The sequence below is a fragment of the Muscardinus avellanarius genome, assembly GCF_963383645.1.
Source record: "Muscardinus avellanarius genome assembly, chromosome: 14".
Classification (NCBI taxonomy): domain Eukaryota; kingdom Metazoa; phylum Chordata; class Mammalia; order Rodentia; family Gliridae; genus Muscardinus; species Muscardinus avellanarius.
In genome coordinates this window covers 2025226-2050440 of record NC_137800.1, presented here as the reverse complement: position 1 = coordinate 2050440, position 25215 = coordinate 2025226, and the positions used below count along the sequence as shown (strand labels likewise).

At 43.7% G+C, this 25215-nt stretch overlaps 1 protein-coding gene across 1 annotated transcript in view; it reads left to right on the top strand.

Moving 5' to 3' along the window:
• The window catches only part of CSMD1 (CUB and Sushi multiple domains 1), a gene marked incomplete at both ends in the record, with an annotated part of 1592168 nt that overhangs the window by 1309923 nt on the left and 257030 nt on the right, over positions 1 to 25215 (top strand). The window contains 2 exons of the mRNA XM_080710482.1: positions 6514 to 6683; positions 11605 to 11761. Coding sequence (XP_080566608.1) covers positions 6514 to 6683; positions 11605 to 11761 — 327 coding nt within the window. The remainder of the gene's footprint in view (positions 1 to 6513; positions 6684 to 11604; positions 11762 to 25215) is intronic.

Here is a 25215-nt window from a genome sequence, read left to right as displayed (position 1 = left end):
CCGATTGGGTAAGGGAAATTTTTGAAAAAAATGAATTAAAGTGAGAATTATCCTCTTATCTAATGGGTCTGTTTAATACCATTTATTGGAAAAAGAACAAAGTCAGTGAGTGGAATAAAAAATATTGAAACTATTGCCCTTAGTTGTGTAAGGGGCTACTAATATTTCAGAAAGGCACACTATCACAAATATTCTGTCTACATGTTGATTAAGCTTATGTTTCTTTTAACCATAAATTAAACTTAGCCTTACATAATTTACCAATTCTGAAGAGCCACAGGAGTCTGTTGACTCAGACGCCCAGCGGGTGGTGTTTGTCCTAGTGACTCAGGAGGACAGGATGCTGGGCTTCACAGCCTGACACCTCTGTCCAGAAGAATTAGCAGAAAAATCACAGTTTTCCATCATGTTTAATCTTAATTAGTTTAATTCCATGGCAGAAACTCTCAATAACCATTATGTTTTAATTGCGATTTTAGTGGATTCTTTACAAAAAGGCCAAATGATTCATAGCCAGGAAAATTATATTCCTTAAAGTAACATTAAACGGAGTATTGGAAGAACTTGAAGCACTTAATTGCTCTGCTAATGAAGGATCCCAGTAGATCCTTGGAATTCAGTTCAACGGATCGTGGGCCTTTTGACCACTTACACTGTGTGTTTTCTGAGCACCTGCTTTTTTAACTTAGGTGCTTTTTTGTCTCTAGCTCTGTCCTCCAGGCTGAGGCCCAGGGTCGAGTTCACCTCTCGGGTTTTGAATGCGTTTCAGTTCTTACATGTGAACACTGATGCCCTCTAAATTGAGCTTCCTTCAGTGGTATTCTTTGGGAGTCTCGAGTTCACTCTGAATCCCAGTCCGATAGATCTTGTGGATTATTTAATATCTGCAAATATAAGCAACAATGAATGGTTTGTATTAAGAAACACAGTGTCCAGGTATGGTAGCACTTGCCTATAATCCCAGTACTACGGAGGCCAAGACTGAAGGCCCACAGGTTCTAGGCCAGCCTCAGCAACTTAGCTAAGCGCTAGGCAACTTAGTGAGACCTGTTTCAAAATAAAAAAGAAAATAAAATACCACAAAATAATAAGAAAAAATGAGGGTAGGTGTGTAGCTCAGAGCTAGAATTCCCCCAGGCCCAATCCTAAAAATAATAATAATAATAATAATAATAATAATAATAATAATAATAATAATAATAATGAAGAGGAGGAGGAATAAGAGGAGGAGGAGGAAAGGAAGCAAGGAAAGAAGGAAAAACAAAATATAGTTCTTTCATATTCTGACACTGACCTGTGTGGAGCACAGGCCCGGTCTGTCACTCCTACCTGTGTGACCTTGAACAGGTTAAGTAACTTGCTAGGCCTTAGTTTCCTTATCTGTTAGTTGAGGATTGCTATCTACCTCATGGAGTTGTTACATGTTTAATAAATAATGCTTAAAATAGGTATTATTTAAAGGACAAGTGGATGAACAGAAAAATAAGTGGCTTCATCCAGTTGAGAAAATTACTACTGTCTTCCATTGCCCTACACTTTCTATTGAATCCCAGGGATCTTCCTCTATTCTTCGAATTTTTTGTGGTACTGGGATTCCTGGAAACCCTTCTACCTCCAGGCTACAGTCCCAGACACCTACTTTTTATGTTTTTATTTGGAAACAGGGTTTCTTAAGCCAGTGAGGCTGGCTTTGAACCTGCACCATCCTCCTGTCTCCCTGCTTCCCAAGCGCGAGGATTACAAGCGTGCGCCACCACGCCCGGCTTATTCTTGGAATTCTAAAATTGGCTTGGCAGTCCCTCTTCACAAGTCCCTCTTCTCCTTTTTTCCCTTTTAAACTTTTTTATTGGTCATACATCTTAATGGAGTGCAGCATGGCAGAGGCATGAACACACATCACTCCTTTAGCCCTTCCCCAGTTCCCACCCCATTCCCTCCCCCTCCCTCCTCATGTTTGCTTTGGGATGGACTTTGCTGTTTGTGACTGTGCTCATTACATTGTGGAATTTCCTTCTTCCCCTGTTCCATCCTCCTCCCCCATCCCCACTGCGATTTCCATCACAGCCTCTAAGGTTAAGTTGTTCTCCTAGGGCAGCTCCTCTTTTCCAAACATGCTTTCTGTCAGGACAAGCTACTTGAGTGATGTCTCAGCATGGCCCAGAGGTCCCACACACATGCTGCAGTCTGGCAGGGCTGTATCTGTAGCAGGTGGCCATGGGTCCATCCCAAGACGTTCTGCCCCGCCATGTGTGCGGGTCTCCCACATGGACAACCCGTGCTCTCCCAGCTGAGACTCCTCTCAGGCCTTCTCTCTCTGCACCCTCCACCGCCCCTCATTATGGCTCTGAGGGCGCCAACCCTGCTGCACACCAAGTTGAATACTAGTGCCCGAAGCCTTCAAGAGACCCTGGGGAATGACACTCTGTCTTTAAAATGTCCCGTTTCCTTAGTGACTTTCACAGAGAATCAAGGAGCAGTGATAATGAAAACAACACATGTTTAGTATTTTGCATCAAGTCACACACAAGCAGCTTTTTAAAATTTGGGAAAGATGGAAAAGTAACAGTCAAATTATACAATAATCTGAAAGTCTTTAAAGAAGACACACAATACAAATATCAATTAAATAGTAACAACGGATACTCTATGTATATGTTTGTAATCTGGTGTACATTAAACATGTTTTACTTCCATGTGTATTGTCTAATATATGTATTATGTTCATTTTTATAATTAATATACCAAGTTTGTACACTATAGAATTTTATTCTCTTGGAGAAAAATCCTGTCTTCCGAGTCCTGATCCTTACTGCCTTAGACAATGAGGTCCTGTCTTTGCATATTTAAGTAGATTGTTTACATATACTTAGGTTTAGTTGCAGGGACATATTTATTCAATGAGTTAGTGTTGCATGCTCACTGAGACATTTGAATTGTGTCTCAGGTTATGAGGAGGACTTGCTCTCATCCTTGTAGGACAGTCCTTTGGAGGGATGATAGGAAGTAGGATTCGGGAGCGTGGGAGAAGAGCTTGTGGTTTCTGCTCCTCTTTTTTGCAAGCTGAAGCAACAGTGGGTCCAGACACATAGAAAAAACATTGCAAGTGGGCAATGGATTTTGCAGTGAGTATTTTCACACACTGTGGATTTGCACTAGACGACCACCATTTGTTTTATGTGTGCTTAAATATTAGTCTCCAATTAACATGCTAATAAAAAGACACACACAGTTCCTTCCTTTGGTGGATTTCCCATTCTCCGAGGCTAACTGTATCACATTCTTTATTGCAGCCCTAGATTCTTGGTGGACTGTGAGAAATGACCACCTGGCTGTATTCTGATGTGCTAGCACACATGAGCTGCAGTTAACTGATGACGCATTTCAACTAAGAGTCCTTAAAAGCACACTCTCTACTAGAAGGTTGAGCTATTATCATTCATCACATCCTGAGTGCTTATAAGCATTATTATGACTAACTTACTCTACATGTCCTCAGTATTTTTAGGATATAAAATGGTATTCTCTTTCTGAGTACTCACAGCTTATATCCAGTCCGTAATTCCCAGTGTTAGCCACGTGACCTTGGGAACACCACTTGGGTTATGAGTTATCCCATACCAGGTCTCTACTCTACAAGTAACGTTTATTCATCTACTACCTAAAGCCACTGTGAGTATTGATAAGCCAGGGAATGGAGAGAAATTAGGAAAAAGAGTCATAAAAATATCATTATTATAGGTTAGGCATCAGATATATCATGATGGATTGAATTAACCTTTAAAATTTGATACTCCTAAGTCTGTAAGAGACAGACACCACTTCCCTTGCAGAAATCTGGAATTAGACTCATGGATGCCTGGATGGCCCATGAATGACCCGGACTTGTCTTTGGCATGGATTGCTGGTGATGGACTCCCTGAGGACACAGGGCGGGGCCATCTCTAACAACTTTCATAGGTACCAGGAACATAGAGCTCTGGGAATGTGTGGGCGTGGTGCCCGTCATGTTTCTTTTTTACCCTGTGTCTCCTCCAAGCCTCCATTTACCCTGGTTGCCTCACGCAGTGGAAAAAGAAGACTGAGAACATGTCCTGATGACCAGCGTCCAGGACCCCATCAACTTTCAGCAGCACCCCTGGTGGTGTGAGCCTGGGGTTGCCTGCAGCTCCTTAGACCCCCAAGGCTTGCACATACTACACAAGGCTGGGGTGCCCAGAACACACAGCCCCAGTTATCACAGCCATGAAACAGAGCTACAATGGAGTTCTAAGATGGCTTTCTTGCCACTGTATTAGTAGATATTGTATTTTCCATTTTCTGATTTTTTTCAAACCTGTAGATTAAAGGATCTAACTTTGATTTCCAAAAGAATTCCTCTGTTGATCGTTACCAAGTTTAAAGTAAAATTTGTAATAACTGTGATTTATGTCCATTTTCTAGTTATCAAAATTCAAGGATTTCTTCCTTCACATTCTTTGAGTCCAGTCCTTTCAATATTTGGAAGTCCCTCACTTCATCCATGGGATAGACCTGGGGAAACATCGCTTTACTCTCCTGGTTTTAAGTTTGCTTGTTTTCCTTTGGGAAGAAAAAAGAAAGAAAGAATAGTCAAGTAGGACACCGAGTATCTATGAATTATTGTCATTTTCAAAGGATATTACTCATGTAGATTTCTTCTTGAATTTAAGATATGAAGCCATTTTTCTGTAATCTGAGAATTTTTGAAAATCACTAAATTGCTAACATGTGATAGTCCAATATTCAGCATTTGTCTTCCTACAGCTGTTTTTAAAGATAATACTAAAATTAATATAATTAAATTAACATAGAATACATGCAAAATGAACATACATATTACTAAAATTTGGGGGCTGGTGCTGAGGATTGAACCTCGAAGCATTCTACTGCTTAGGCTCCACCCCCAACCCTATTTTACTTTTTTTAAAATTTGCAAACAGGGTCTCACTATGTTGTAGAGGGTTTTACTAAGTTTCTAACCTGAGATCTTTCTGTCTCAGCCTCCCAAGTACAGAGATTACAAGTGTGTGCCACCATGCCTGGCTTCATATTACTATAGTTTTTTTTTTTTTAATCATCAGCTCAGGATCTCATTGTCATTTCAGTAGGTCTTCAATTCCCTGAATTTCTCTCTCAACCAAAGCCCATCCAAACCCACCTGTGGGCCTCAGGCATGTAGAGAGGGGAGAGCCAAGCACAGGTCCTTTGTGAGCTGCTCTTTGATTTTTTTCTACTGCCGTCCTTGTGGACAAACATCACAGCTTCATCATGTGTATAGCAGTAGCCTTCTGCCAGTAGGTCAGAGAATCACGGCTAGCTATGCAGCTGATCATCTTAATTGCCTAAATCACAGATATGTGGCTGATCTTCAATTTGCCAAAGAAAGAGTCCACTCTGAGGCAGGCGCATGCACGGGCTACCTTCAGAAGCCAGAGGATACTTTAAGCAACACTCTTCAAATTGAATACCATGTTTCATTCCCTTCTCCCTCCTATAATGTGCATAGCATTCTACTGATGCTAACGTTCAGTTCAACCCACTTTCTTCCTTAAGACTCACTGTGTTGAGTTGTTGAGATAACCCTGCTTGTTGAATAGTTTGGACAATAAGCTGATTCATGAAGAAGCCCCCAAATGTCTGGCCATGCATTCACATGCACAAATTTGTCTGTGCGTATAGAGTAACTTCCCTTCCTGATCACTTTCCTCATGGAGTTTTAGAGCTGAAAGGGTTCTCAATCAAAACCCTTCACTTTCATAGATGGGAAAATATGCTGAGAGCCCAGCAACTTTCTTGGATGACTGAAAGAGTTGTTTGCTGATGCTTTTACCTTCATTCTGAGTATTTTGTTTTGCAGAATTTTAGAAATGGAAGTCAATCGTCCTCTTCTTTCACCAGGAAAAGAAGAGAGGCGTATAGTGAATGCCATGAAATGTTCTCCCATGCCCAGAATAAATACAAATGAGTCCAGGGCTATGACCTATAAGAAGAAGCCTCTTTGGTTCTGTCTATCATTAGGCTCCCTTTGAATGCATCCAACTGGTTCCACAGATTATATATTAGTGCAGGGAAATTGCATTGGTCTAGCCATGTAATTTGCCCGTGAAAGTACCTGGGAAACCTCATTTGACAAAGTGAGACAAGCAGATGTAAACATGGCCACCCAGTGGAGCAGCAAGGGAGCCGGGTGTCCAGAGCCAACCATTCTGCTTTGTGGTCTTTATATTTGACAGTATGCTGCTTCCCGCATAGAAAAGGGCATTCAACTAAAATAAATAAGGAGATATTAAAAATATTAAAAATAATGGGTTTCTCTTTTGTCCAGTGATAAAATACTAAAAGGGAGTCACTTAATCTGTTTCTAAAAAATAAGGTGCATTAATGAGAGGCGTGCCTTGGTAGAGGAGAGGGCAGTCATAATGTTGAAGTGTTTAACCTATCAAAATCAGCAATTCCGTTTTTGAATCTTCTTTTTTGCTGTCCTGTTTATTTTAGCTGAATGTGGAGCAAGTGTCAAAGGAAATGAAGGAACATTACTGTCTCCAAATTTTCCATCCAATTACGATAATAACCATGAGTGCATCTATAAAATAGAGACGGAAGCTGGCAAGGGGATCCACCTCAGAGCACGAAGCTTCCAGCTATTTGAAGGAGATAGTCTCAAGGTAAAAGAGGCTCTCTAACACTGTAATCCTGGTTTGCCTCTCAAAATATCTGACATCTACCCATTTACCAGTCATCTGTCCATTGTAGCCTTCATCTACCTACTTACCTACCTATTCATCTGTCTACAGCCTATCATGCACCTGTCCTGGATCTATCATCTATCTATCTATCTATCTATCCATCCATCTATCTATCTATCTATTCTAATCATTATCAAATTCCATGTACCTATTTATCCTTCTATTTATCATATACCTTTCCTTCTATATATCCATCCATTTATTGATCTACCTATCTACTTACATAGATATATACTGATATGTCTCTGTATGCATATAATTTGTTAATATATATTTATGCAACTGGTATGATAATGGTGTAATAAAGTACAAGTTAAGTTTCTGTGGACTTAGAACTAACTTTGTGGATAAACCTAGATCTAATCTTGTTCATTTATGTGTCTCGGGCAAATTATTTGATGTTCTCGGTACTTAGGTACTTAGCTTTGCTGTGTGTGTGTGATACTGGGGATGGAACTCAGGGGCAGTCTACCTCTGAGCTACACCCCCAGCCATATTTTTCATTCTTTATTTTTGAAACAGGTTCTCACTGGTTTGCAAAGTGCCTCACTAAGTAGCTGAGGCTGTCCACAAACTGCGATCCTCCTGTCTCAGCCACCAAAATGCTGGGATTACCCAGTGTGTGCTACCCCAGTCAGCTAGCCTTTTTATGTATAAGAACAATCAACAACACTTATATTTTTGGCTGTTTTGAAAAAGAAGTAATAAAACATGTGGATGTGTCTAGCATTGTGCCCATTTGTGATAATTAAACTAGGAGACCCCTATCCAACACTTCATTCTCAATTTTGTACGTGGCCACAACACTTAAAGTGGGAGGGTTATAATGTGTTAAAGAAAGCAGGGCCAGCCGCTGTCATTGGAACTTAAGGCAAGACCTACGTGGAGAGGTGGAGCTAGGGAAAAGCTGAGGCCGCCATGGTTAATACGTTCACCCAGATCTTGCCTTGATTTATACAGTTTCACCTCTGGGTGGAAACAGCTTAATTCCAAAGTTTCTAAGATAAGGCACATGTCTTCTGTAACTATTTTCAGAAACCAGGGTGTTTCAATTCCCAGGGGCAGAAAAGTGGCCATTTGCTCCCAGCCCAAGGGCATTCAAACGAGAGGGGCTCTGAGCAATCCAGGCAGATGCTAGAAGTCGTCTGGTCCAGCTGCCTGTTCTCTATGGGAGATGGGCACTTTGAGCTGGTCATGAAGCTGATTTATGGTACAGAGAGGTCATTCTGCTTAATTTCCTTTCTGAAGTTCCAGGGGGTTTCAAATATCTTCACACCTACAAGGGGGCACACAATAGTGGACACATCTCAGACTCAAGAGTTTCAACTCACTTTAAGCTCAGAGAAAATCCTAGGAGCCCCTACAGAGGGAGCAGTGGGTTGGCCATGCTGTCTGAACCGGCCCCTGCGGTTCCAGCATACCTCAGTAGAAGTGTGTGCAGGTCAAGAGACGCTTAGAGACCCAAGCACCTCTTTCCTCTCAAGTCTGAGGTCGATTACTTTTCAATGTCATTATTTAGTAGGGTGGTTTTATCCTAGTTATTTCTTTATTTTAATAGTGTTTTGAAAGCTCATGCTGACAAGAGGAAGGACTATAATTAAAGATCGGTCTTCAGCCAGGAGAATAGCACATTCTTGATAATCTAAAAATTATTGTTAGTTCCAAGGTAATAACCTTCTAGATTCTTTGATAACCTCACATTTAGAAGTCAGTAAACCTTGAAGGCAAACTTTTAAGTGATTCATAACAATGTTTTGGTACAGGTTAGTGACTGGAGAGTCTACATCGAGAAAATGCTGGTAAACATTATTGGGGAGGCCAGAAGGCAGGCCGGCACGTGTGCTTATTTTTATTTCATGCAGTATAAATGTGCTGATCGTAACACAGGCAAATATAAATATTGCTTTTTGCTTACCACCTTTCATTGCAGGGAGGCTGGCAATCAAATAAAATGCCGGGGTGTTTTCTAGGCTGTGTGTGTGTGTGTGTGTGTGTGTGTGTGTGTGTAATACATTAATAAACACCTCAGTGTTGAAAGTGATGCAGTATAAGTGGTCTCCACCTTGAAGCACAATGCTCTTCCTGTCGCTCTTTCCCTCCTGCCATGGGTCGGTAAGGAAGACTGCGTTTTTATTGTATGCATTTCTGTGCACATGATCAGCGATGTGGAGAAGCAGCTCTCATTGAGACACTGAGTGAAGAGCCCCAGGTAGCATGCTTGAGCAGGGAGAGATGTCTCCAGATTCCTCAGCACCATGGCCTGCCAGGATCCCACGTGATGCTTCGAGCCTGATCCTCTGCTAACGTGGCTACACACCCCCGTGAACACATGGTACCCATGAGAGGCCAGGCTCTATGGAGAGTGCACAGTACAGAGAGCATCGCCTTGTACAAAGCAAGTGTGTGATCTAGAGGGCTATTCTAAGAACTGAAGGTCCCTAAGGGTCCAACTGCTTCTGCATGAGCAGCTGTACTGAGGGGATGTTGCTCAGACCCAGCATATTCTGCGTGGTTCAAACACAAACACAAACCACGTCTCTGACTTGTTCTGCTACCCAGCTGTTGCTACCTCGGTGATCTGTGCGAGCCTTAAGCCCAGGTTTATTGACCATGCAGAGATTCATGAGTGTCATGTTCATCTGTGATGTCTGTTAACAAGGTACCAAGTGCCTTTGTGGACACAAGGCACTAGCGCTGTTCAGGAGCATGGCATGGTGCGCCGTCCCAGCTGCCTGTTACTGATGTTATAGCCCATTCACTACAGGTCACAGCTGTTCTTGTTACCTGGTGGTGCTGCCTGGAGGGCAAGGTCCAGGCCCCTGCAAGAGCCAGGCCCATAGATCTGCGTGGGGTGGTGTCCAGGACTGAGCAGGGGCTTAGCTGTACACTCACAGATCTACCTAGCTCTGCAGATTTCTATAAAATACAGAAAATAACCTGGCACACAGTGGACTCCACGGCCTTCCTGGGGAAAGCGGCCTGGAGGTATTTCCTTTGAACCAGATTCCTCTGGATCTGAGATTCTGGGTGTCAGAACCCCTACCATGTTTAATGAAGCCCCATTATAAACCAAACAATAATTTTTAGAGCAACAACCTGTGATAATAAGTTATTGTTTTAAGTAGGAATTTAGAGTACATCAGATTCTACTTGAATAGTGTGTTTGTTTCACTAAAATGAAATAAGTAATCATATACAAAATTAACTTTTTCTAAAGGTATTTTCTTTTTTATGGGTATGTGTAGGTATGTGTGGACTATGGAGTGAGGAGAGGAGAAGCTGTACTTAACCACTATGAGAGGGGACAGAATTGGGGTGGTGTAGCCGGGCGTGGTGGCGCACGCTTGGGAGGCAGAGACAGGAGGATCACGTGATGCAGGTTAGAAGCCAGCCGCGCGTGCTGGCTTAGGAGACCCTGTTTCCAAATAAAAATGTAAAAATAGGTCTGGGAATGTAGCCCAGAGGTAGAAGGGCTTCCAGGAACCCCAGTACCACCAAAAAAAAAAAAAGAATTGGGGTGGCTCAACATTGCAAAGACCTTCAGGCACTCAGAGGAACTGTGTTTAGTTGGGGTCCTTTTTATAACTGAATAACTGAATGTTTTCAATATAACATAATTACTTACAATAAACCTTTATAAAAAAAGCCGATGGTCCATGCCTATAATCCCAGTACTTGAGAGGCTAAGACAGGAGGCTTGAGATCAGCCTTAGCAACCTACTGAGGTCTTCAGTCACATAGTGAAACCCTATTTAAAAAAAAAATAGAGCTTGGAGTATATCTTTGGAGGTACAATGGCCCTTGGCTCCACACCCAATACTACAAAACAATAAATATATAAACAAAATATGTCAACAACAACAAAAGCTATATGCAATCTAGTGACCAGGTGATGGCTTGGCCTTTCCTGCTGAGCTTAACCAAGAAACCTCACCTAACCCTCAGGTGTTGGAATCTGCTGGGGTATAGATGTGTCTGATGCTGAGTTCTGCTAGGGTATGGATGTGTCTAATGCTGAGTTCTTCTGGGGTAGAGATGTGTTTAACCAAGTAAGCACCAAGACATCAGCAGCAGAAGTGCCATGGGGCGGGGTTCACGGGCCTGAGTCAGTCTGACCTAGTCGCCATCGAGGTAAGGCTGTCCTCCCTCCAGGTGAGCACTCCTGGAGGAATCCTCTTCCTCACAAGCACCTGTTCAGAGCTGCACCCGATGAGCTGCTACTTCTGCAGCTCATATATCCACGCAGGTCTCACAACACGTTGGAAGCCAATGTCAGATATAAGATGTTCAGGGCAAGATGGCACATCTCTGCTCCCATTATGACTGGTGGGAGACTTTTATTGCAGTCAAGACTGACTTTTCAGGCTCCAGAGTGACAGGTGTGAGCTGTCAGCTCTGCTGTGCATGCCTTCAAGCTGGAGGGTCCGAGGCTGCAGGGGAGAAATGTTCTGTTACAGTGTTGACCAGCCAGAGAAGACATTGGACACTAAAACCCTTTCCTTTCCACCTTTTAACTGACGATTAGGAAAGGAATGCAGACTCGATGACAGAGCCTGGGAAGGCACAGATATGTTTATTTAATTTTAAGTAAACATAGAATGGGCTCTCAAGTTGATGAATCTAAAAAGATTGAATTACAAACGGGATCTTTTGTGTAATCATATTAATGGTAAAGCTAAAACTCAAAGAAAATAGATTGTTTAGCACATTATCCATTGAGCTTTTTGTAAACTGTATAACTTTTTAAAGCATACAAGATTTAAATTCATTGTTAAAATAAATTGCGGCCTTATGAATGGAACTAGGGAACCGGAGGACTCATACTGTGAATTTTCATTAGGTTTATGATGGAAAAGACAGCACATCACGGCCCCTGGGGACCTTCACGAGAAACGAGCTTCTGGGGCTGATCCTCAACAGCACCTCCAATCATCTGTGGCTGGAGTTCAACACCAACAGCTCGGATACCGACCAGGGATTCCAGCTCACCTACACCAGTAAGCCGCGCGGCCCTTCCTCGCGCTCTCCTTTCCGTTCTGCAGGGCACAACTTTTAGGTCACTTATGTGACGTCTCACGTATCGGTTTTCTTGTCTAGCCACCTACTGCATTTCAATACTGTATGCTGTTGGCCAAGCAGTAAGTTTAAACATATTAGTAGAAACCACCGTCGAACGATGTATCTATTTAGGTATATTTATATTTGAATAATCAAACAGCTAGACCTGAAAAAAGAAATGTCTTCTGACATTTAACAACTTTTGGGCTGAATGATATTACCTGTGGTATGGCTTACACCGTCAAAATATATATGAACATGAATATATATATGAAAGTTTTGGAGTGAACATTTGATATAAATAGAAGCAGTAGTTTTTGAATGCCTATTATATCTAATCATATGCATACAACACACCACACAAATGTATAACACTGGATGCGGTAGATTATGTTCTTATCACCACTTCTTAAAGGGAGTGATTTAAGTACTTGACCTGGATAACAGCTGCCTGGTTTGGCTGGATTCTGGATTCGGTTCATCTGCTTATGGGCATCTTCGACTGATATGAATCTGTTAATCACTTAGTAACACAAGCTTTCTAAACACAGAAGAAATCGATGTCATAATGGTTGGTATGCGGCTCTTAGGAAGATCCCCCTGGCAGAGAACTGGTCCCCTGCCCCTCACACCTTTTGTCCACCTGAATAAACACAGGAGCTTTGCTCGCTGGATTGTACTGTCACATGAGAAAAAATATTTCTGTAATGTGGGATTAATGGTGCCGGGGGCTATACAATCACAATAATATTAACTTCCCGCTGAATTCTTGGGATCAAACACTAAGTAATTAAGTTTAAGAAATCCCCAGCTCCCGCAACGTGATTGAGTACCTGAATCGCGTATTCATCCCTAAAAGATGTAAAGAAGCAAGAACTCTTTTGAAGTGGCTTGTAACTGCCTCTCTTTAGTTAATTGCATTACTTCAGGAAATTAGTATTTAAGTGTTTCCTATCCACAATTAATATGCGTGGGGGTCGATTAGACAATGTAAACAGAGTTCACCGATAGCTTAATAAACATGCTATAGTTTTGAGAGATGGATAGAAGCAGTCCTCGTATCCCCTTTAATATTTTCAGCAAACTCTCATGTACCTTTTAACTTTAGCAGCTTGGCAATCCTGCCTTTGTTCTTCTTTACAAACTACGCACTGTCTCCACATCCCCAGCGGGGGTCTGCAGTTTCATACCAGGTGTGGTATAGTTGGGACCCAAATCCGTATCTTCCAACTGAAATCCAGATCTATTATTGTGGGGAATATTGGGTTTAAATCCAGAGTCATTTTTATTTTGAGCTACACTCCCAGCTGTATTTTATTTTATTTTATTATTTTATTTTTGGAACAGGGGCTTGCTACAAAGTGGTTGCCACTCATAATTAAATGTTCAGGGTCAGTACCCTTTATAAAACCCCACCCCTGAAGAAATCTCCCTCAGTCACACTTACCAGGATGGCCAAAAGAAAAAGTTACTTTCCTAATTCCATACCATTTTACTTCTGGAGGAGGACAGAGGTATGGATTTAGTGACAAACCTCACTTACTTATAAAGGAAACAAACCTGTGGACCTTACAGAGGGAAGCTTAGCAGGGACCACCCAGGATGTGTCTGGCAGGCCATCCTAAGCACGCACCTGTGGAGGTCCAGTCCCCAGGAAGACTCTGGCTGTGCTGGAGGTGACGGCTGACTCCCTTTTCTCTATATTGTCTTTATTTAATTAACTTCCTTGCTCTGAGCCCACACTTACCAGGCAATGTCCTCGCTATGAACTGCATGTCAAGGAAGCTCTCTCAGTAGTAGTAGGATGATTTATTGATGTGGACATAAGGATTGTGGTGCACGGGCTGACTCCATTAGTTATTTTAAATTAGGAAATTGGCATGCCGGCAGTACACTGAAGTCCCAGGGGCCCTCCGATGAGATGGATCTATTTTGGGGATGCCGACAGAACCAGGTGTCCGATGCCACCAACTGACCCAGAGAATCCTTTGAAAGGCAGCCCGCTGGCCGGCTGGAGCATCCTACCGCCCTGGATGACACATATCTCATTAATATTTTCTATTTTTAAAGGATGGATCCTAAATTGAGAGGCCCACAATCAAGGCCATCTCTAAAGTGTTATAGAAAGACCCTTGGAGTAGAGAATTTGTGGGCATAGACCGAAAGAACAAGGGAAACAAAGTCCTTTGTAAAGAACCACGTTGGCTGGAGACGAAGGGCGGGGTCTGCAGGAGCCTCCTTTGTGCCATCCACTTTAGAGCAGAGACTAAAAGCCTTCCCTCTGGCAGGGGAAGCCTTTAGCACAGCTGCAGGTCAGCACTGGGCACTCTGAGCAGGACCACGCACGAGGCGGGACTCCAGGGAGGGGACCTGCTGCGGGGTCAGTGCCGTTTGCATTATGACTGCGCCCTCTGGCTGGTTTTATATCCTCAGGTGGATTATATTCTCCTCATGGGAGTTCTGATATTGTGTATTTGCATTTATTTTAGATACAGTTCTAATCCCATAATTCTTGCTTATTGATAACTTTCATAGCTGATGCAACTTGAAGGATAAAGATAGCTTTAAATGAAGAAGCAGGAGAGAAAGGTGGAGTATGCATGTGGTTAAGAGCTTTGGGAGAGACACCTCGTACTTCCTTCTCTCCTGAAACTCGCCACAACTTTTCTGACCAGAAGGTATTGGCACAAGTTTGTGAAAAGGGAGGAAACACATTATAAACATTTGTGGTTTGGGTTTATGATGGAGCCACCCAAGGGGCCATGCCAAGGTCGATGACATGTACACATTGCATCCTTCTATATCCACCATCTCTCTGACACCAAGCTACCTGCAGCCCGGTGAGTAACTCACCTGGGCAGTTGGTATCTGTGGCACATGGAAGATGCCCCTGGTCTCCTTGGACATGAACGTATGGCTGTGGCTGGTCCTGCTCACGGCTGGTTCTGTGGAAGTGCATCTTCTGCCGATTGACAATAGACAAAGTAATAACAACAAGGAAATAGCTGTCACAGGTAACTTATACTGTCTTCCTCTGAACCTGTCTCATCGACAAGGCAAAAGCCCCAAGCCCAGAAGACTTTGGGGCCATCAAAATGGTCCAGAGCTTTAATGTTGGTTTTATGAGGAATCTTGTAGAGAAGAGTCAGGCCTGAATGCAAATGTGCCAGAAAATTACTTCTTTCTGGCTTATGGTACAATGTGTGCAGTGTGCGTTTGTGGAAGCTTAGTACTCTGGCCCATGCCTGCAATACCAGTACTCAGGAGGCTGAGACAGAAAGTTTGCAGGTTCGAGGCCAGCCTTGGCAACTTAGTGGGACCTTGTTTCAAAAAATAAAGAAAGAAATTCAAAGGAATGAGGAATATAATTGGAAGTAGAATGCCGTTAGGTGCAATCTGCAGAACTAAAAAATAATAATAATCATTGAATAGATTTAAGAATGTTAATAAAAAGCGATATATAACCAGGCATGGTGGCGCATGCTTGTTATCCCAGCATTTTGGTGGCTGAGACAGGAGGACTATTGTTTGCCACTAGCCTTGGCTACTTAGTAAGGCTCTTTACAACTCAGTGAGACCCTGTTTCAAAAAAAAAAAAAAAAAAAAACGAATAAAAATTATGGCTGGGACTGTATCTTGGAGGTAGAATGTCTCTGGGTTCCATCTCAAGTACTGCAAAAAAAAAAAAAACGATGTGTAAAAAAGCCATTTTCTTTATTAGTTTTAGTTGGTTCTATAAAGCTGCTTATGTTTTTTTTTCCTAGAAAATTTTGTGTCAAGAAAGGAGCAGATTAGCAGGACTCCTCGAGCCCAGTGTGTCTCTGTGTTTTCTGACTGCCTCAGTCTTGCCAGGGTCATTCCTTGGCATTCAGGGCCTGCCCCCAGCTCTGGGGCAGTGAGCACAGCAAAGCCTCCTCAGGCCCAGTCCCAGCCTCTCTGCTCCTGCATTGACAGGCACACATGGTACCGACCTGGAAACCCAGGCAAAGTCTGGCTGGAGAGATGTCCAGGCAGGACGGCAGCTTCGGGAAGGACAGGGCTTGTTGGAAGAGGAGCTGGCCGTTCTGGACCAGTTAGAGATGCTGAGGGTCACTGGGCGCGCTCCATTACAGGCTGTGAAGTAGCCAATGTCGGCATCTGCAGATTGCCTGCTCATAATCAGTTTCAAGAAAACCCAAGGTCCCTGCAAAGCCCCACTATGACTGAAATTTGAAACAAAGAGAAATGGTGTGCATGCTGGCTGTCCATCCTTCAGCAGGCCCATCCACTTCTAGCCTCTTTGCCACAGTGACCGAGGAGCCAAAGCTGGTGCGACTTGGCATTGACAGCCCCGAACAAACTGCAATATATTGTGCGGGGGAGAAGATTCAAGCCCAGGGCTCGGGTGGCTGTCATCCTGACTTTATTAACGTGCGGTTGGAATTAAAATGACACGGACATTAAATGCGCTATTATAAACGAGAGTGTAGCTCCGGGCCTGAATATAGCCTCAAGGCCAATAAAGAAGTACTGAGCATGGTCACTTTTGAGCTTCAGAATGAGTCAGAAATCCTGCTAGAATGAAGGGCATTCGGACACCGCGGGTGCCATCAATTACTGAGAACCAGCCCGAAGGTCAAGGGCAGGGATGTCAGATTCTATATCTGAAGGCCTCCAGATCATGGGCAGATAATTCTTTGCAGGATTGGTAGATGTCCTGGAAAGGTCAATGTAATTTTCTCAGTGCACCCCCCGGCCCCAAAGATGTCAGCAGTCACTCGGAGTATCTCTGATGAAAGGCTTCTGACCAGCCCCTCTGAAGGGAGCAAGATTGGAGTGCATGACGATGCGTCCACATCGTGATTAATTACACTTTTGTCTTTTGAAACTAGATGTGGGAAATTTTACATAGGATGAGCACCAGCCATCAAATGTAAGTTCTGCTATCTCATTTTATCAGTACTAAAAATATTATTTCAGCCAGGCCTGGTGGCTCACACTTCTAATCTTAGTACTTGGAGCTTGTTACAGGAGGACCATGGGTTTGAGGCCAGCCTCAGCAATGTAGCAAGACTTCCAGGAACCTAGGGAGACCATGTTTCAATAAAAACAAAAATCATCATCATCATCATCATCATCATCTTCATCATCATCATCATCAGCCCTCCTCAGGCCTGGCCTGCCTCTCTCTGCTAGCAAGAATACTTACAAATAAGGTCTTGCTCTAATGCAAAATAAAAATGTGAAATGAATTTGTTAACAGTGTTCCATCTTAGAATCAACATTATAAGGAGAAGTTGTTGGTGTGAGTTATACGGTCAAAGAGTAGTTTTGGACAATTCTTTTTTAATTTTTTAATTGGTCCAGTGTATTCATACATCATAATGGGGGTAAAAATTTGTATAGACATACATGCACACATCACTCAGCCCCTATCCCATTCCCACCCCTTCCCTTCTTCCCATGCTTGGCTTAGTTTTGGACAATTCTGTGCTTAAAGCTTCTAGTACATAGCTCAACAAGGATTTGCGTCTGTCCATCCATCATCCATCTATTATCTCTCACGTATCTCTATATTTCTATCTATTGTGTATTTAGCATGTATGCATCTATATGTTGAACAAAATTATTTATATGTAAAATTTATTTATCTGCCATTTGCCTATAATCAGCAACTTCACAATCACCTACCTATCTGGTATCTTTTTCAATCTCTTATGGATCATTCATAGGTGTACCTATAGATTGAACAATCAAGCATGTATTTATGACTTACTGGTCCTCCACCCATCCACATACATATGTGCATACATCTCGCTAGCTAGCGATCATCTATCAACATTTTCCATCAGACTTTCTCTCTGCAAAAGGGGACCTCCTCTCTTTATTTCTCAGACCAGAAATGTTCCACATTGAAAGGAACCAATTTTACATATAAAATGATGGGTATAATTGACATTACACATGTCATTAGCATAATAAGCTTAAAAATATGTTATGTGGCCCTGGAGTTCAAAGAGTTTACCCAAAGTAGAAAGTCAAAAGAAACTACCAGCTGTGTCTCTTGGGGGCAGACATAAGAGTTATAATAGCTAATATATCATTAGCATTAACTCCATGCCAGGTAATTCACATTCCCTGTCTCATTTTATCTTCAAATTAACCCTGTGAAGATGACCCTTTATCATATCCATGCAGAGCCAGGACCCTGGGACTGGGCTGAGGAAGGTAATTTAGCAGGTGAGCGGCGGAGTTGGGTTCTCTCTCTAGGGAGCATGGCCCAGAACCCAAGGGCTCCGCACCTGTATACCTTCCGCATCTACAAGGTTAAAGCTGGCACTGGTCATGGCCTTGGTCAGCAGATACCTACAGTTGTGTGGGGTTTTGATCAGTACATCACATTACCTGATTATTTTTTTATTTATGTTCATAAGGGGTTTTTTGTTTTGTTTTGTTTTGTTTTGGGTGGTACTGGGGTTCCTGGAAGCCCTTCTACCTCCAGGCTACACTCCCAGACCTATTTTATATTTTTTTTGTTTGGAAACAGGGTCTCTTAAGCCAGCGCAGCTGGCTTCAAACCTGCAAGATCCTCCTGTCTCCGCCTTCCAAGTGTGGGGATTACAAGCGTGCGCCACCATGCCCGGGCTATTCATAAGTTTTCTGCTACTATAAGCAAACACCGGAGGTAAGCCGCTGAAGCAGAGAAAGAGTTCGCCTTGCTCACAGCTCTAGAGGATTCCCTCCAGGGTCCCTTGGCCCTGACCCTTTCTGGACCTGTGGCAAGACCATCCATCCGTAAGGGGAGTTCTTCCTGACATGGCCCAGAAGGAAAAATTCCAAGGGAAGAAAGACCAGGGTCCCTCAGGCTTCTTGGAGGACACGCCTCCATTATCCTAAGACCTCCTATGAGGCCCCTCCTCTTAAAGGCTCTGCCACCTCCCAATATTGCCAAGCTTGCCGCCAAGCCCTCACCACGAGATCCTTTGGGAAATGCTCACAGGCCAAACAGAAGCACCACTGATAACACAATTTGCTTCTTCCTCAGTATGAAATCAGAACTGAAAAGGTCCAGATGTTTTCAACTTTAGTTTCCTGTGCTACTCCAGGGAGAACAGCTCTCTCCCTGGATTTCTGGCATGGGGTCATGAGTCTCTCTGGGTGCTCTCTCTCCTCTCCCACCTCTGGGCCCTGGTCCAAGCAAAGGCTTTGGGGACGCTCTGCACCTGGGGCAGGCTGCGGTGTAACTCTCCTGGACCTTAGCGGCTTTGATTCCAGGAATCCATTCCTCCACACAAAATCTCAAGCCTGATCTTATTACCGTGGCTGCAAAGGTGAATATATGACTGCGCCTTAATGCATTGTGTTCAACCTGAAAGTTTACTTGTTCCTTCCTCTAAACTTATCATTTCAGTGGGCTCCTGCAGTGATTGTGGACCCTGGGTGCTGGGTTAAGTGATCAGAGCTAGTAGGTAATAGGTCTGTCCCCAGGAAAAGGAAGAGAGAAGAGAGAACACACTCACAATCCAACACTGTGGGGCAGGCAGCATGGGTTTCTGGCCAGGGCTGGCCACACACACCCCAAAGCTCAGGCTGGGCAGCCTCGCCCCTGGGCAGGTATTTGTTATGGCCCAGCTGTGGGTTCTCGTAGATTGCCAATAAAGAAATGCTAAGGAAAGCCAGGCGTGGTGGCGCATGCTTGTAATCCTAGCATTCGAGAGGCTGAGACCAGAGGATCGCGGTTCGCGGACAGCCTCAGCTACTTAGTGAGGTCCAGTTTCAAAATAAAGAATAAAAAATAGGGCAGGAGGTGTACCTCACTGGTCAAATGCCCCTGGGTTCCATCCCCAGACCTGCAAAGAAAAAAAAAAAAGGAAATAAAATGCTAAGGAGTTAAATTATTGAATCAGGGCTCTCACCTCATCATCAGATTAACCTATTTATGGATTGATAATTGGGATGAATTGACTCTAGGTTAATTGTTGGGAAGTAGAATGTGGTTGGAGAAGGTGCATCACTGAGAGTGTGGCCTTGGAACTGTATCCATCCAGGTTTCTTCTCCTCTTCCTCCTCCTCCTGTTGTTTTTGTTTTTGTTTGTTTGTTGTTGTTGTTGTTGTTGTTGTTGTTGTTGTTCTTCTTCTTCTTCTTCTTCTTCTTCTTCTTCTTCTTCTTCTTCTTCTTCTTCTTCTTCTTTCTCTTTCTCTCCCTCCCTTTCTCTTCTCTTCTTATCTTCACTCTCTCCCTTTCTCTCTCTCTCTCTCCATTTCTCTTCCCTCTCTCTCCCTGCCTCCTTCCCTCCTTCTCACAGTCTTCTTCCACCGTGATATTTGTGTCTTGGAGAGGAGACTAGTGAGTGAGGCTGGGAAACCAAAGCTCACGCACATGTTTCCTCTTCTGGGTTGCTCCCATCAAGTATCTGGTCACTGTGGTGAAAGCTGCCTCCTACCCTGCTGTAGTTTTGAGGGTAGACAGACCTTTGGAAGGAGAGCTGCAGACTTTGAAGAGATGGCACCTCATGTGGACCACAGGGGGGATTATCTACATAGGCAGCCATGGATTGCCTTGAAGGAAAGTACTGCAAGTTTTGTGGGAAGAGGAGACCTGAGTAGGACACAGGAGTGGCCTGGCCTTGTCCTGTAACTTCTAGTGTCATACAAGGAAGTTTCCTTTCTGCCTCGAGAGGTTTTGTGTGTCTGTTGAGCCAGTTGCCACCTGCATTGATCTGTGTTCACACTTGCTGCTGGGAACTGGAATACTTTTCTTTGCAGGTCCCTGTTTGCAATGGCCTGCAGAGGGCATACTTTTGGCCTCCCTCCTCCTGTGATGCGCCTCCTTGGCAGTGGTCCCAGAGCCTCCCTCTCCAGGCAGCTTCCTCACACTCTTGGGGCCCTTGACCCATCCTCCTCCAGAGCTTGGTCTGCCATCCAGCAGGCTTAGGGGATAGTGACTCAGCCTCTGAGGACACACTGATGATGCCAGGCCCTCTCCTGCCTGCGTGGAATATCTCTCTGGAGTCAGTGCCACTTTTGAGGGCTGCCTATTTAGCTGACCTTCCTTTCATGGTGAACATTTCCTGGGAATAAAAGCAGTCTGGCTTTCCATGCTGTTCCAAACACTGGCAGGTCCTCCCTCCCTGGACTGCCTCCCCTTCCTCCCCCAGGCCAGCAGAGCAGCCCCTGTGTCTAGAACCTTCTTCCACCCAGGGTCTGCCTGAAGCTTCCTTTCTTCTTCTTCTGTTTCATGATGGAAAAATCCAGGGTAAGATGGAGCTGAGCCCAGGGAACTCTTAAGAGGACATGTGCTATTTTAGCTTAAGGGTAACATCACACATCTGGGCCTGGTGGCACCCTTGTAATTCCAGTACTTGGGAGACTGAGACAGGAGGATTTCTCAGGTTCGAAGCCAGCCTCAGCAGCTTAGTTAGGCTCTCAGCTACTTAGTGAGACCCTGAATCCAAATAAAATATAAAAGAGCCCTGGGGGTGTAGCCCAATGGTAGAAAGCCCCTGGGTTCCATCTCCAGTACCACTCACACACAAAAGAGTAACACCACATTACCACATCATTAAGAATCCATGAGCATATTATTAAAGAGTCTGTGACTCTTGGTGAAAACGCAGCATCTGCCCATCGCTCCTCCAGTTTAATGTAAGTCACTATTTCCCCCACGTTCTTTGTTGGCAACTTGGATAACAGGTGACAATGATTTTCTTTGGTTCTTATTGCCGTCTCTCTGATTTCACACAAACCTTATCCTGGGCAGGAGTTTTATCATTTGTCCTTGCTCAAGTCCGAGAAGATTGTGAATATACTGTGTTTCCAGATGCTCAGGCACCTGGAACACGAGGCTGAGACACGTGGAAGAGGAATGAGTCTAAAATGGGAATTGCTGTGGACCAAAAGGAAAGGAATTAACTTCACAGCAGGTGTTCAGAGGAACGATTACCTGATTCCACCCCCACACCCCCAGTGTGAAGGGGGCAGCCAGAAGCAGAATTTTAAAAAAGTACTCCGGGCAAATGGTTGGCACTGGGAGTCCCAGAGAAGAGCACCTAAATTTTGTAGGTGGGTACTTAATAAACGTTCCAGGGTGCTCAGAAGGGAAGTGATTACAGAGACAGGCTGAGATCCATCAAAAATGCCAAGCCCTGGCTGGTGTGGGGATTTAGGAAGGCTGTGGATAGAGGACCACAGAGCTAGGGCCTGTGACTACTGCAAGTGAGGGCATAGAATTGTCCAATCAGATGCTCAGATGCAGGGCAAAGACGTCACTTGAGTTAGGTGCAAGGACAGACCCAGGTAGAAAGAGGGTTCAGAGCATGGTTTGCCATTGAGCCTGGGGGACAAGGCTCAACTGCAGCAGGGGTCTCTTAGGGTCTCACATCCCTTCCTCCTGTACAGGGCAAAGCGGTTTCCAGGAATCAGGGACTGAATTGGCTGAAGCTACTAGAGCCCACCAGGAAGAAGAGAAGGTATATGGAAGGCTAATTCCTTTCAAGATATCAGGGCTCCAGACCCCCTCCAGAGGTGGGTAGAGTAGATTTTTCTGTAGATGATCAGGAGGCTCTTGGGCCCCTGGGAGGAAAGAGGGGCTGGAGTTCTAGGCACAAGGTCTACTCATGCCATGGTTTGTTTAGGAGAGAGATGAAGCCTAGTGTGGTGGTGCACACTTTGTAATCCTAGTTCTTGGGAGGCTGGGACAGGAGGGTGGGACAGGAGGCTGGCCAATTGACACCCAGCCTCAGATACTTAGTGAGGCCTTTTGAAACTTAGTGAGACCCCGTTTCAAAATAAGAAATAAAAAATAGGGCTGGGGGTGTAGCTCAGAGGTAGAATGTCCCTGGGTTCTATCTATCTCCAGTACCACACAGAGAGAGAGAGAGAGAGAGAGAGAGAGAGAGAGAGAGAGAGAGAGAGAGAAAGAGAAATGAATAGAATACTTCTCAACATATACGCCTAACAAAGTTACCTTGTGTTCACGTCTAAACATTATCTCGACTTGCGCAGATATGTAGAGCTATTTGCCCCCAAATGAGTTGTATATCTCTACTTCTGTTACCTCTAGGTTGGATTCATTTTAGTTTGGGAGTAATCATTGAAACCATTCTGTCAATCCTGATAGGAATATAAATTCCTATCAGGTATAACATGGTGGTATTTAGCTGTAAAGAATAGGAGCTGATTTCTAGTAAACATCAAACTGATACGTTTAAGGAAGGATTTGTATATTAAAAGAGAAATTGCATCATGTGATGGAATTTACCACACTAAGTAAAAGGTAATCCTTAAATACATGTCTTACGACGTTGGCGTCAGCTTTGTGACAAGAAGGTGATCATGCTCCTCTCTATTGCAAACCTTTGCAATCAGTGTACCCAGATTTATCTGTCTGTTTTGATAAGCTTGTATCTTTTTTTAAGACTCAAGCGTATCACATTCTTACCCTGTTTCTACAAAAAAAAAACTATAAAATAATGTTGCATATAAGCCATTCTTCAATAAAGTGAATTTCAGTGATCATCACTGAAATTGTCCTTTGTTTAAATCCAGTGGAGAGGCAAGCTATAGAAAGTGCCTGCAGGGCCACATGTTTATTGTAAACAGCGGTGGGTGTTCTCTGGAAAGGGAAGGTGTTTTCCTTCTGTCTGTGAAAGACATATGGAAAACGAGTCCCCAGACCAAGCGCATCACTCATGGCTTACATTACTTTGCTTTGTTTTTATGTGGATATACTTAAATAAGTATCAAAATAAATGCTTAATAATTGTAAAGCTCCATTAAGAAAATACTGTCAACCAAGCTTGATGACATTTCTAAGTGTGCTTTGGCATATGTTTCGGCACATCTGGTCTCCTCTGAAATTAGAGCCTTGGGCTGCCTTGAGGACAGGCTACACTGGAAGCAAGATGTAAATCTAATGGGTTTCCCAGAAGGAGGAAGTGGACGGTGTTATGATGACTGTTGAAGGAAAGATCCTGACAGCGGGCGATGCTGAGTTGATTTATTCCACATTAAAAGGCAAATTAGAGGCCCGGATGGGCACACAGTCCAGTCTTCTGGGCTGAACTTGGGTGTTTTATCACCTTGGCTGACTTGCTGACATGTATTTCATGTCAAAGATAAAGTAAGAGAGTCTGTAGTGTTGTAAAGCCATCTCAGTGAAGCTGTAACATGCTGGACCCTGTGTTCATCCGAGAACTGCCCAGGGAGGGTCTGAGGACAACCTGACCGCCAGTCTTACAGGAGTCTCAACGTGAATGCCCAGTGAGGACCAGTCTCCGCATCCTTTGCAGGATTCTCTACAAGGCTCTATTGGGTTTTTTTTTTCTTATGTAAACAATTCCTTCTTAACCTTGTCAACAACCTGAAAGAGGCTACCTATGGATGGTATTTCATATTCTGAATTGGTATGTGTGTACTTGGCCACCGGAATGTGGAGAAAGACAAGAGAGGCCCAGAGAAGGATACATAATCATGGGGATGAAACAAACTCAGACCTTGTGACTGGAAAGAGGAATTAAAGGAAAGCCAACAGATGATATCACCAGCTGCTATAAAACTTGTAGCATTGTGAGAGGGATGATGGCAGAAGTCTTCTCTCATTCTTCTTGAAGGATGATCAAGAAAACAATGATCATGTATTAGCCTGTATCAATACAGTGTATCTACGAAGGAGCCTTCATGGGAAGGAACCTCAGACACCTGGACACCTCATCAGAAAGGAAAGAGCAGGTCATGGACGGCCATTGCCAGGCTTTCCTCACATCGCTCTGGAACCCTGAATGAGGAGTTTCAAAGAAAATGTCATAAAATCTACTCAGACTCAAAATTATTTTCCTCCACTTCTTTAATTTTGACATGAGGATATTTAATTAGAGGCTACAGGAAATTCATCCATATCATCATTTTTTCCTAGATAAACACACTGACATGAAATAATTCTCATGTGGAACAAATTCTGCATGAGGCCATTAGACTGAGACAATGAAACAGACCCTACAGCAAGGAATACTGAGGTCAAGATCTACAAGGGAACTGAAGCCTGCGATTGCCATATCCAGCAGTGAGGACCAGAGTCGGCCCCTCACTGTCCTTCCTGACACGTAGGTAGATGTGGGGACACCTCGCCGGTTCTGAGGACGAGGAGTTGCCTCTTGGTCATCATGGAGACAGCAACTTGACCTGCCTCATTCTGCTCCTATATTTTTTCTGCAAATAGGAAATTATTTGGGGATACTCTTTTTTTTCCCTGGCACTAGAAATTGAATCCAGTGACATTCTGCCTCTGAGCTCCACACCCAGTCCTTTTTATTTTGGAACTGAGCATTGCTAAGTTGCTGAGGCTGTCCTCAAACCTGCAATCCTCTTGTCTCAGTCTCCTAAGGACTGGAATTGTAGGTGTGAGCCACCAAGCCCA